Here is a 14,652-nt window from a genome sequence, read left to right as displayed (position 1 = left end):
AATTACTTTATATCTGGAGCAAGATAAATGTTGTTGATTTTTAGATCCACATATTTACTTATCATTTATTAATGTATATTTTTATTTGATATTTTCATGATAAGCATATAGGTTGGAGAGATTTTTATTTCAAATGAGTGGTTTTGTCTGTAGAAAAATGTTATTTCTTTATAGGAAAAAGCTCATTTTCTGTGTACACAATATGTACTGTTGTTCCAAGGTCAGTGTTTTGTTTATATGACATCCACATTTATGTAACTGTTACATTTGTTTTGTCCCTCAGGTCTATTTTCATGGCCATTTTCATTATAATGGGAGCACTGAAGTAACAGAATGCAATTTAGAGCTGTCACAAAGTAATGTCTGTATATACAAGGACCCTCTAGGTGGTGGAACGTGGCAGTGCGTAAAACCACAGAATTTATCTTGTGACTGTTTGGTTTATCATGAAGCAGGTGGATACCGCAAAGTGACAAATTCATTTGAAGACACTCTACTTTTTGGGTATATACATCTTTCTAATTATTGGCTAAATGTTGTAGTTTGGAATAGAGAATCCTAACCTTGGGTAGTTCTCTCTAGTGTTGAATATTCCAGTTTATAAATAAATACTATTGGACATGATTGACTCTTAGACCCCGATATTTAAAACATTGTCTGTTGATATATTGAAAAAAGTGTGCTGAACCTTGCTATGCTGATGAGTGTTGATGTCATGTGTCTCCCATAGGAAATAAAAGGAATTATAGCTTCAGTAAAAGTCCACCCACATTATTTGCCACTCATTTGCGATATCAGCTGAGTGGGGCTGTATTTGAAGTGTTCCTTCCCAGCACAGATAGTGCGTTCACTGAAACAAAAAGAGGTTTCTGTGTAGGAATACTTTAATTATTGTCGGTGTAACCTCACTTCTGCAATACTTACACTACAATTCTAAAACTGGAAAGTCTCACCACTAAAAAGGTGACCAGACAACTATGGCTAAAAACCTGCTCCTAACCTGAAAGACAGTGCTTGGAATATATTACATTACTATCAATATTTCCCCATTAAAATGCAGGTTATTCCCATTGAACGCCCAGCTAACACCCACTAAACACCTACATCTACTTCATGTCTGCAATCTACCTTATACACAATCCAAAAAGAGGAGCACTCTCAACAAAAGATGTTTGAATAAAAATTAACCTTTATTGTCAAAGTTAAAAATTCATGACAGGATACGGATCAACATCTAGGCAGTGGGGATGGGGAGAGGAGCTCACTCCTCAGCTGAAGCAGAGGCGAGTGAGAGTGCTCCTCTTTTTGGATTGTGGAAGATTTAACTTGGAACATGAGTGAGCACGTCAGGGATTCCCCTCCAGCTTCTACCCCCACCGTCACCACAAAGAGACTGCATTGAGAAGACTAAAGAGGCTGCATCAGAATGATGATGTCACCTGCCGTCGTTTAAGACACTGAAGAGGGGACCCGTGTTTGGCCCAGAGGCAAAGGGAGGTGAGCAACTTTATCTGCACTGGAGTGTGTGTGTTGCAGCTTAGCCAAGAGGCCAGCGGGGTTTCCCCCAGGACCGGTAGTCACGAGTTGACAGAGTGAAACAAGGAGTCTTGCAGTGAATGCTTGTTGGTGAGACGGAGGTGGGGGTTTCAAGATGTTGTTTATGCATCAGTATCAGCATTAAAATTACGGAATAGCTTGGGCTGCTAGATAGGTGCCATCTAACCCTTTTTTGGCTGCTATTGCAATCTACCTTACTAATAAAGACAAAAAAATACCAAAAACTTCCTATTAAAACTATAGGAGCTATGTCAATACATGTATATACAATGCTTCATGTATATCTATCCTATTGTGTAATGCAGCTGTTTTTTTTTTGTGTGTTCTATTTTTAAACAATAATAATTATTTTTCGTTATATAAATATTTTTTAAAAAAACAGTAGCGGAAACTTTTTAGTTTTACATAACTGCATAACTTTTAACATTGAAAAATTAAACAAATGCAGTTATATAAATATTTAACGTTGCGGCTACTGACTTTTTCTAACATATTTATAAAATGAAAAAAAATTATTATTGTTTAACATAAAGGATCATTCAAAAGAAGGTGTTTAAAATCAAAACAGCGCTTAAAAAAATATGCATTATGAAGGAAAATGCATATAAATAAAACATTGTATATAATGTGCCTCTAAACTATTAACCCTTTTACGCGCCCTCACCCCCAGCACATCCTAACCTTGCTACACTATAAACCCCAATCTGCCATAACCCCATCTCTATTAACCCCTATAACTGCCACACCCCCATTGCAAACTACCCCGCTACACTATTAACCCATAATGCACCATATCCCTCATCACACAATACCTCCCAATAGTGATGTCGCAAATAGTTTGCCGGCGAATAGTTCCCGGGGAACATAGCATGACCCTCTACCTCACAGTCAGAAGACACATTACAGCCAATCAGCAGCAGACCCTCCCTCCCAGACCCTCCCACCTCCTGGACAGCATCCATTTTAGATTCATTTGGAAGCTGCATTCTTAGTGAGAGGAGGGACAGTGTAGCTGATGCTGATTTAATAGGGAAATCGATAGCTAGGCTAGTGTATTCAGTGTCCACTACAGTCCTGAAGGACTCATCTGATCTCTTTTTAGGGCTAGAACATCAGTCTGCTTTTTTTTTTTCTTCCTGTGTAATCTAATTGCAGTTGCCTGCCTGCCAGCATGTGTGTCAGGCTCACAGCGTATACTGTGCCCACTTGCCCAGTGCCACCACTCATATCTGGTGTAACAGTAGTGTACATTTAAAAAAAACAACACTTTTTTCACTGTGAAATAATAGCAGACAGCTGCCAGTACCCTAGATGGCCGCCAATAAGGCAGATGGGGAGGGTTAGAGAGCTGTTTTGGGGGGATCAGGGTGGTTGGTGGCTAAGGGGGGATGCTACACCACAGCATATGTAAATATGCTAAAAAGAATTGAACAAAATTTAAAAACCTTTTATTTTAGTACTGGCAGACTTTCTGCCAGTACTTAAGATGGCAGGGACAATTGTGGGGTGGGGGAGGGAAGGGAGCTGTTTAGGAGGGATTAGGGGGTCTGATGTGTCAGGTGGGAGGCTGATCTCTAAACTAAAGCTAAAATTAACCCTGCAAGCTCCCTACAAACTACCTAATTAACCCCTTCACTGCTATAGCCATAATACACGTGTGATGTGCAGCAGCATTTAGCGGCCTTCTAATTACCAGAAAGCAACGCCAAAGTCATATATGTCTGCTATTTCTGAACAAAGGGGATCCCAGAGAAGCATTTACAACCATTTGTGCCATAATTGTTTGTAAATAATTTCGGTGAGAAACCTAAAATTGTAAAAAAAAAATAGTTTTTTTTAAATTTGATCGCATTTGGCGGTGAAATGGTGGCATGAAATATACCAAAATGGGCCTAGATCAATACTTTGGGTTGTCTCCTACACTACACTTAAGCTAAAATTAACTCTACAAGCTGCCTACATGCTCCCTAATTAACCCCTTCACTGCTGGGCATAAAACACGTGCGGTGCGCAGTGGCATTTAGCAGCCTTCTAATTACCAAAAAGCAACGCCAAAGCCATATAAGTCTGCTATAATGGCATGTCTGCAAAGCATGGTCACAGGGCAGGTATATCACCTACACTGCGCACTGTGAAGCGGGCGTAACCCTTACACTACCTGATCGATACAACATCATACCTGATGTTTTAAAGCACGTTATTCCAAACTATTTATGAATGTTAGGTTATTTATGTAATTTTCCATGGGAGTTTTGCCATGGATCCCCCTCCGGCATGCCTCAGTCCAGGTGTTAGTCCCCTTGAAACAACTTTTCCATCACTATTGTGGCCAGAAAGAGTCCCTGTGGGTTTTAAAATTCGCCTGCCTATTAAAGTCTATGGCGGTTCGCCCGGTTCGCGAACATTTGCGGAAGTTCGTGTTTGCCGTTCGCAAACCCAAATTTTTAGGTTTGCGACATCACTACCCCCCAACCTATTAACCTCTAAACTGCCACAACCCACATCACAAACTATCCCTACACTATTTAACCCCCTAACAGCTAACCCCCAAGACCCCTAACCTAAGACCCACTAAATTAAAAAAAACAATACCATTACAAAAAAAAATTAGCAAAAATAAAAAAAACACTACCATTAAAAACTCTATCCAAAAACTTGTCACCTTTAAAAAAAAAAATTTCCCCTAAAAAAACCTGTACTAAAACTAAAACCTACTCTGAAAATTGCCCTGAAAAGGGCATTTGTTGGGCAGTACCCTAGCTGAAGTATTCACAGGCTCTTTTGCCTCAAAACTGCCAGTAATAACTGATTCAAAGTATTCCCTTCAGTAATTCAAAAGGGTCTGCAGTGAATAGGGTCAATTCTCAGTAAGGGTCTAACGATCTAAAGCTTTTCGCTCATGCAAGACGATCTAAAATGTCTCATCAGTACGGTGAGGTCTCTCAAAGAATTTTAGAAACAGAAATTTTACCTTGAGCAATGTGTATGTCACTAGGAAGGGTTCTGTATGTGAAGAAAAGACACCAACATTACAATCTAAGGTATAAAAAAAATACAAAAAACGTTTTTTTGTGTGATTTTTCTCCATGGAGTTTTTGATCATCAGACTATACTTTAGAGACCACTACTAATTACTACACATTCGCTATAGTAATCAGTCTTTCAACTACCAAACTGTTTTCCAAGTATTCAGAGAATTCAACAGATGGAAAAAAATGAAGCTGGTCCTTAACAAATGGGAATATCTTTTAGTGAGGTTAACTGAATTTCTATAATAAATATGTCCTATAAATATCCCTCACACTGTTGTATTTTTCAATCCCACTTAGGTCTGTCACAGATCAGATAATTCGAGGATCAGTTCCTAAAATTAAAGTTGAGATGTCAAACTATACCTTGGGTAAGATTTTGAACAGTAGTGATTATTCTGATCTTTTTTTGCCAGTTCCTCTAATCATATTTGAGTTCAAAGGAACACTGAACGGTAAATACATTTCAGGCCCCTCCCTCTAATCAAGGGTGCTGACATTATGGAACCTAGGTTACACTTAATGTATCTAATTGAGAGTTACTGCACATGTGCAAACATGTCAGCACTGGAATGTAGGGGAAGATAGATTTCAACATGGTGGCACCCATGCTTAAAAGGAGGCAGGGAATAACCTTAATTGGTGATAGTGAACCATACACTTCTATAGCCCAATCCAATATGAAAATGTGGAGATAAACTCAGTCCTTCACAGTATATATTCCTCAAAGATAAAACAAACAGGACCATAGTGTAAAACTGTTAAATCAACTTCCCATATAAAACAGATGAGCCATTGTTGTCACATTTTACAGAGCCATAACAGTATAGCGCTCTTTTATACAAAGAATTCCATGGATGCTGGATACAAAGCTTCAATTCCTTTATTGCTGCATACAGTCTAAGCAAAATTTTAAATAAATTAAATACACATATTTAAAGGGACAGCCTACTCCAGAATTGTTATTCTTTAAAAAAGAGAAATAATCCTTTTTTTACCTATTCCCAGTTTTGCATAATCAACATGGTTATATTAATACACTTTCTTTCATGTAATTAGCAAGAGTCCATGAGCTAGTGACGTATGGGATATACATTCCTACCAGGAGGGGCAAAGTTTCCCAAACCTCAAAATGCCTATAAATACACCCCTCACCACACCCACAAATCAGTTTTACAAACTTTGCCTCCGATGGAGGTGGTGAAGTAAGTTTGTGCTAGATTCTACGTTGATATGAGCTCCGCAGCAAGTTGGAGCCCGGTTTTCCTCTCAGCGTGCAGTGAATGTCAGAGGGATGTGAGGAGAGTATTGCCTATTTGAATGCAATGATCTCCTTCTACGGGGTCTATTTCATAGGTTCTCTGTTATCGGTCGTAGAGATTTATCTCTTAACTCCCTTTTCAGATTGACGATATACTCTTATATATACCATTACCTCTACTGATTCTCGTTTCAGTACTGGTTTGGCTTTCTACTATATGTAGATGAGTGTCCTGGGGTAAGTAAGTCTTATTTTCTGTGACACTCTAAGCTATGGTTGGGCACTTTTTTATAAAGTTCTAAATATATGTGTTTAAACATTTATTTGCCTTGATTCAGGATGTTCAATGTTCCTTATTTCAGACAGTCAGTTTCATATTTGGGATAATGCATATGAATTAATAATTTTTTCTTACCTTAAAATTTGACTTTTTTCCTGTGGGCTGTTAGGCTCGCGGGGGCTTAAAATGCTTCATTTTATTGCGTCATTCTTGGCGCGGACTTTCTTGGCGCAAAAATTTTCTTGTCATTTCCGGCGTCATACGTGTTGCCGGAAGTTGCGTCATTTTTTTAATGTTTTTTGCGCCAAAAAATGTCGGCGTTACCGGATGTGGCGCCATTTTTGTCGCTAAAAGCATTTAGGAGCCAAATAATGTGAGCGGCTTTTTTGGCGCTAAAAAATTCGAGCGTCATTGTTGTTTCCACAATATTTAAGTCTCTGATTAATACTATGTTACAGGCTTGTAAATCTGTATCTAGGAAGATATATTATCGAGTCTGGAAGATTTACATTTCTTGGTGTTTTTCTCATCATTTTTCTTGGCATTCTTTTAGAATTCCTAGATTTTTACAGTTTCTTCAGGATGGTTTGGATAAAGGTTTGTCTGCAAGTTCCTTGAAAGGACAAATCTCTGCTCTTTCTCTTCTTTTTCACAGAAAGATTGCTAGTCTTCCTGATATTCATTGTTTTGTACAAGCTTTGGTTCGTATAAAACCTGTTAAGTCAATTTCTCCTCGAAGTTTGAATTTGATTCTGGGGGCTCTTCAAGCTCCTCCGTTTGAACCTATGCATTCGCTGGACATTAAATTACTTTCTTGGAAAGTTTTGTTTCTTTTGGCCATCTCTTCTGCTAGAAGAGTTTCTGATTTCTCTGCTCTTTCTTGTGAGTCTCCTTTTCTGATTTTTCATCAGGATAAGGCGGTGTTGCGAACTTCTTTTAATTTTTACCTAAGGTTGTGAATTCTGACAACATTAGTAGAGAAATTGTGGTTCCTTCATTGTGTCCTAATCCTAAGAATTCTAAGGGAAGATCGTTGCATTCTTTGGATGTAGTTAGAGCTTTGAAATATTATGTTGAAGCTACTAAAAATTTCCGAAAGACTTCTAGTCTATTTGTTATCTTTTCCGGTTCTAGGAAAGGTCAGAAGGCCTCTGCCATTTCTTTGGCGTCTTGGTTAAAGTCTTTGATTCATCATTCTTATGTCGAGTCGGGTAAAACTCCGCCTCAAAGGATTACAGCTCATTCTACTAGGTCAGTTTCTACTTCCTGGGCGTTTAGGAATGAAGCTTCGGTTGATCAGATTTGCAAAGCAGCAACTTGGTCTTTGCATACTTTTACTAAATTCTACCATTTTTGATGTGTTTTCTTCTTCTGAAGCAGTTTTTGGTAGAAAAGTACTTCAGGCAGCTGTTTCAGTTTGATTCTTCTGCTTATAATTTCAGTTTTTTTCATTATAAGATTTAAACTTTATTTTGGGTGTGGATTATTTTCAGCGGAATTGTCTGTCTTTATTTTATCCCTCCCTCTCTAGTGACTCTTGCGTGGAAGATCCACATCTTGGGTATTCATTATCCCATACGTCACTAGCTCATGGACTCTTGCTAATTACATGAAAGAAAACATAATTTATGTAAGAACTTACCTGATAAATTCATTTCTTTCATATTAGCAAGAGTCCATGAGGCCCACCCTTTTTTTGTGGTGGTTATGATTTTTTGTATAAAGCACAATTATTCCAATTCCTTATTTTTTATGCTTTCACACTTTTGTCTTATCACCCCACTTCTTGGCTATGCGTTAAACTGATTTGTGGGTGTGGTGAGGGGTGTATTTATAGGCATTTTGAGGTTTGGGAAACTTTGCCCTTCCTGGTAGGAATGTATATCCCATACGTCACTAGCTCATGGACTCTTGCTAATATGAAAGAAATGAATTTATCAGGTAAGTTCTTACATAAATTATGTTTTTTACCTTTGTGATTACCTTGTATCTAAGCTTCTGCAGACTGCCCCTTATTTCAGCTTTTTTGACAGACTTGCATTTTAGCCAATCAGTGCTGACTCCATAGGTAACTCCACAGAAGTGAGCACAATGTTATCTATGTGGCACACATGCACTATCGCTGTCTAGCAGTGAAAAACTGAGATAAAAGGCGGTCTTCAAGTGCTTAGAAATTAGCATATGAGCCTACCTAGGTTTAGCTTTCAACAAAGAATACCAAGAGAACAAAGCAAATCTGATGATAAAAGTAAATAGGAAAGTTGTTTAAAATTGCCCAGAATCACCTCATTAGGATAAAGCCCCTATATAATTATTAATAACCAGGTGATCACTGTGGTAATAGTTAACACCTGGTGCGAATAAATATCCAATTATTTGCAGAAGATCTTGAGAGACCCTATGTGCAGAACAAAGTTACATAACTATACCAAAAGACCTGTATTTATATGAGAATATCCCCTTCTTTTGGCTATAGATTTTAGAAGAAAAACAAAAACACACACTATTGTTTGCAACCTTATTAATTAAAATGTTTTTAAAAATATAAATGTTTTTACACATAATGTTGAGCAGTGCTCATATGTCATTATATATTTATAAAATAACATTATAGTTTGAATCTGCTGAAAAAAAACAATACATAATATGTGTAGGTTTGTCCCATCATAAGAAAGTACAGCACCACCTGTGTAGTGCACGCTGTAGAAAGGACGCTGCCAAACCTTCAAACACATTCTATCACCAGCAGACATTTATTTGAGTATAATAGGGTTCACATACAGAGCAACATTTTTGGCAACTAGCCCTTAATCATGCTGGTCTAATACAGAGTCATACACTATTATGTATCCCCAACCTTTCTTCCATCACCTTTCAGTGGTTAGCTTTACATGCATCATCTAGTGGGTTAGCCTAGAATTTAATTAAAAGAAACTAATCAGTTACTCAATAACAATAATTTTTTCTACAACTAATCAGAAGTCATATAATATCAAATATTAAAAACATCCTACATTTTATCAGACCTACAGAAACAGATTACAGGTTTTAATAACATCAAAATTCTTTCAAGAATATACAGACCAATCCAACTCCTTATTCATGACAACTGGTTGCATCAAATTTAATTTGTAAATCCAAAAGGCTTCCTTCTTTTTAAGTAGGCGTTCCTTGTAGCCCCCTCTCCATGGGCACAGTATATGCTTAATAATCTTGATGCCGTAATTGGCTAATATTGTGACCAAATTCCAGAAAATATAATTTTATATCTAATATTAATTTTATGTTAATTTATTCTCTCACTGAATTTACATGTGGTCTCACCAATCTACATACTCCCACATATGCATTTAATTAAATATATTGTAAAGTTGGTCTCACACATAAAATATCCCTAATAGCATATTTTTTCCCCTGTTACTTTATGTAAATTATCTGAGCACTTTATTAAGGTATTACAACTACCACAGTTTAGGCACAGGTAGCAGTCATAGATTTTACTCATTATAAAACCCTGTTTAATCCTTTGGACACTGCCAATATCTGTATGCACTAATTCATCTTTTATATTACACCTCCTCCTAAAGACTGGCATAAAGGGTAAATTAAATTCTGCTACCTCAGGATGACATTTGTGTAAAAGGGCCAAATGATTGCTAACAATCATGATCTCTCTACCATATTCATTATTACTATTCAGCTGCCGATTTGGTTAATTCCGAGAGTGAGCACTGAAAAAACGCTTTGAGTCCCACTGGGAGAAAGGCGCTATATAAATACTAGTTATCATTATTATTATTATTATGGTCCATAACAAAAAAGTGCTGTTTCTTCTTACTTAAAAGTCACCCTTCCCACTGGATAAATATTTAATAATATCTAATTCATTCTATATGAATCTATTAAGGAGACAACCTCTATCCAATATTTTTTAACCTCCTCCCTAATCTGTGTTTATCAGATAATATTCTTTTAACCCTCATAAATTGACCGTGATGAAGAGATCTTACTATACTCTTGGGAAAGAAACTCTCATAGTGCAATAAACTATTTCTGTCAGTTGACTTGACATATAGATCAGTATATAATTTCCAGTCTTTATAATAAACTGTAAAATCTAGGAAATTCAAAGATTCCTCAAAAGCAGTAAGGGTGAATTTCACAGAATTTGTACTTTCATTCAATTCTTGTACAAAGGCCTCCAGGGTCCCAATGTCGCCATCAAATACTCCAAACAAGTCATTTATATAGTGCCACCACGTGGCTGCATACTTGATAAAGAATTTGTTCTCATATACAAACTTTCCTTCATAGACATTTATAAAAATGTTGGCAATATTGGAACCCATGACAGTCCCCTGTTTTTGAAAAAAGAAAGCTTTCTGAAACATGAAATAGTTATAATTCAGACCTATTCTCAATAGTGCTTCAACAAAAACTTTTTTTTGTTCCAAAGTAAATACATCACTACTGTTTAACATTGTTTTTCAGCTGCAATATCATTGTTTATGTATAATCACAGTATACAGATTGCCCACATGAAAAGTGTATAATATAATGTTGACTGAGTTCCAATTTACAGTTTTGAGTTTACTAATAAAGTCACCTGTATACTTTATGTATGAATAAGATAAGAGTTCAAATGGCTGTAATATCCTATCCAGGAAAACTTAGTTGGTAAAAACAGTTGTCCATCCTGAAGAATTTTTCAGCTTCTTGTGCAGTTTTGTAAGTGTATAAAACACAGGGGTACGAGGATGATTCTTTATCAGAAACTGAGTCCCCTCCTTAGTAATAATTTCTCTCTCCACTGCCTTAGTTACAACAAAAGTAATTTCCTTCTGTAGCCTATGTAATGGATCATAAGGTAACTCCATATATATTTATTTTTTTGACAATTGATTTTTTTTCAGTCACATACATTAGCTTACTCATAATAGTAATAGCTCCTCCCTTATCTGCAGATTTTATTATAATGTCCTTATAAACAAGTATATACCTATTTTTTTTTAAATCTTTCCATGAAAAGGGTGACATCTGTGCCTATAGTAATGCTTCTGTTGCAATCTTACGCCAGCCCATTGGGATGAACATCCAATAAGTGTGTGTGTCATATGACACTCTTGAACTCCAGCCCTTGAACACCATTAGGAAGCTAATGTAGTGGGTGGTACTGCTTTCTAAGTCACAGCCCAGCCAAAAGAGGAAATAAAGGGGAACAGAAGATACCAAGTAGGATTATGAACCTTGTATCATAAAATATATATTAACTTTAAAATTAAAGAAGTAATTATGCAGTTTTGCTTGTACACTAATATATTTTTCATGGCAACATTCTTAAAGTCTTAAAGCTGATCACCTCAGTAAGCCAATTATATATTTGTACAGCCCCCAATCAGCATCTACCTCCCAGCTCCTGAGTCTACCTAGGCATGCTTTTCATCAAAGGATACCAAGTGAACAAAGCAAATTAGATAACAGAAGTAAAATGGAAAGTTGCTTAAAATTGTATTCTCTGTCTGAATCATGAAAGTCATTTTTTGGGGTTTTATGTCCCTTTAAGAAATTCAATCCCCTCAAACTCTCCCTTGGAAAGATTATAACCACGAGGTGAAGGAGTAACAGTTTTTTTTAAGTGGCCTACAGTGGGAATTAAATGTGAGCAGCATCTTAAATATCCAAAACATCTTAGCACAGGGGAAATGGCTTAGCAGATAATCCATGTTGTTCTTCATACTCACAAACCTGATGTGAAGTTTAATACAATGCCTTTTTTTTGTAGACCTCACATCTAAGCTTCCAGCCTGTATCCCTGGTCTGGAACTACAAACACCATCTGGCTATTATTATAATGACATGTGGAAATCTCTAGTGTGTTTGGGGCAACACTTTCCTAAACATTCTAATGCCAGCTCCTGCCTACGGGGGAAGATTATCTACATGTTTGGAGACTCAACTCTACGTCAGTGGTTTGAATATCTGGAACATTTCATTCCAAGTAAGTAAAAAGAAAAAGTAATGGAGAAGGAATAGTGGGAATAAGCTTACATACACTAAAAATAAAAAGACACAGCTCTCCTAATTGACTTACAAGATAAAAAAAACAATAATTATATAATAAAAATAAAGGTATTTTTAGTCCAAATCATTCAAGAATGTCCAAAGCACAGATATGAGGACTGCCCACAACTGTACAAACATCATAATGATAGAAAAGCCTATACCAGACCGCTGTAGCTGAAAATCTTCTATGATCAAAATCACTAATAAAACAAAAGAGTGGACAAGAGCATCCACAATTCATTGTAAACATTAAGGGCTAACTTATGAATGGAGCGTAAATGTTTGCACCCTAGCGATAAGGGGTATATCGCAAAGGTTTGTGCTCATCGGGCTTACCACTCATATTACGAGTTAAAAGTAAATGTGATCGCATGAGCGCAATAGCGATTTATGCTAGAATCATTACTGCAACTTCAGAGCTCTGATTAACTGTTTTGCAAAACATAAATGTTGCACAAAACACATTATAAATCATTACAAAGTATAGTCACACTCATAATAACATTATCTAATAAAAACAAAAGATATAAGGCTCAAATATTTCAGATCGCGGATGTTAGAAAAAAAGGCAGGTAAAGGGCTTAAACATAAAGATACATACATATGCATGTTTAAAGATGTATATGTATGTATATTTATATGTTTATACAGTATGTTAATATATGTATACATATATACCTATATATAGGTATATATATTCTACCAAAAAACATCAGATATATGTAGAAATATGTATTTATGAATAAATAGAATATATTCTGTTATGTGAAGAACATTGGAATTTGTTAGCGCACATGAGAACATGCGATCCGGTTTGTGCGAGAGTGGTGTTAGATTTTTCCCAACTTTTTTTTTCTCTTTTGACATCTATGGGGGAATACATGAACACACACGTGATATGCTAACTTTGGATTTCTGCGCTTGTTGGGTTATCGCTAGAGTGAAAACAGTTACTTTCAACTCTTAATATGAGCGTAACCCAACAAGTGCAAAAATCTTACTTTTAGCACAATTAACTCTCAAGCGTAATCTGTCTCTTAATGGTAAAAATATACACTTGCAAAATAAACACATACAAGACTGTAAGAAAGCTGAGCTTATTAGCACAAATAAAAAGAGAGAAGCTCTCAACCTGGGAACGAACAATAGCATAATAGCTTGTTCTATGGCTAGTTACCACCCAAGAAGCAGCCTCTTTTTAACTCAACATGTGCCTTCCAGCCCTGAAATCCCTCTCTGAACAAGCGAAACGGCAAAAACCCCAGACGTATGTTTTGGCTTATTGTGGGCCTCGTCAGTGAGGTGCAGCCATATCCCTCTAGGCACACTGAGCAATGGGTCCACGTCTGGATTCCTGCATCACGCTTAGGGCAGTGACGTGCAGTCATAGGAGGCAGGTGAGGCAGCGCCTCACCTGTCCTCTGTGTGTAATTACACTTTGTTGTAATAATGTGTAAAAAAAATATATATATTTTTTATTTTATTTTTTATTTTATTTTTTATTTTTTTGTTTGTATACCCTACCCCCCCAACCCCCCACCATTTCCCCACTGTTCGAAAGTGCGAAAGTATTTTTTTTAATTATTATTCAATATAGTCATCCATATTGCGCAAGGAAGGAGAGGCGCTGAGCCGTTCAGCTGCCTTCCCTTTGCGCAATATGGATGTCTGAGGGTATTTTTTTATATGGGACCTGCAGAGACTGCCACCCAGTGGTTAAGTCTCTAAGTTTGCGGCCCATATTGCTCCCAAGAGGCTGCTCTCTTAACGCCTCCGGAGCCCAGCCAATTCCCCAGCCAATCAGAGTGCACTGCTCATGAGTGACGTCATCAAAGTCACTCTGGATGGACGTCGGGCGGGAAGACAGAGAGAAATAGACCAGGCTAGACTAGACTACTAGACTGAGAGAGGCAGCGGTGCAATGGGCGCATATAGTGAGACAGTGAGTGACAACCTGGGTGTGGAGAATAGACTTCAATGGAGAGCAAAAAGTGAAAAGAAAATAACACCCTTAATCGTGTTTAACCTAAACTAACATGAAATATTAACCCCTTAGTGACCAGACCATTTTTCAATTTTCTTACCATTAAGGACCAGGGCTGTTTTTACATTTCTGCGGTGTTTGTGTTTAGCTATAATTTTCCTCTTACTCATTTACTGTACCCACACATATTATATATAGTTTTTCTCGCCATTAAAAGGACTTTCTAAAGACAACATTATTTGCATCATATCATAATTTACTATAAAAAAATAATAAAATATGATGAAAAAAATTCAAAAACACACTTTTTCTAAATTTGAACCCCAAAATCGGTTACATATCTACAACCACCAAAAAACACCCATGCTAAATAGTTTCTAAATTTTGTCCTACATTTATAAATACCCAATGTTTACATGTTCTTTGCTTTTTTTGCAAGTTATAAGGCAATAAGTACAAGTAGCACTTTGCTATTTCC

General features: G+C 36.7%; 1 protein-coding gene across 1 annotated transcript in view; it reads left to right on the top strand.

Moving 5' to 3' along the window:
* Positions 1–14,652, top strand: part of LOC128664665 (NXPE family member 3-like) — a 50,747-nt gene that overhangs the window by 12,388 nt on the left and 23,707 nt on the right. Inside the window, exons 4-6 of the mRNA XM_053719475.1 lie at positions 284–504; positions 4,887–4,957; positions 11,910–12,125. Of these exons, the coding sequence (XP_053575450.1) occupies positions 284–504; positions 4,887–4,957; positions 11,910–12,125 (508 nt within the window). The remainder of the gene's footprint in view (positions 1–283; positions 505–4,886; positions 4,958–11,909; positions 12,126–14,652) is intronic.

The sequence above is a fragment of the Bombina bombina genome, chromosome 6, assembly GCF_027579735.1.
Source record: "Bombina bombina isolate aBomBom1 chromosome 6, aBomBom1.pri, whole genome shotgun sequence".
Lineage (NCBI taxonomy): Eukaryota > Metazoa > Chordata > Amphibia > Anura > Bombinatoridae > Bombina > Bombina bombina.
This window is presented reverse-complemented; position numbering and strand designations above follow the sequence as displayed.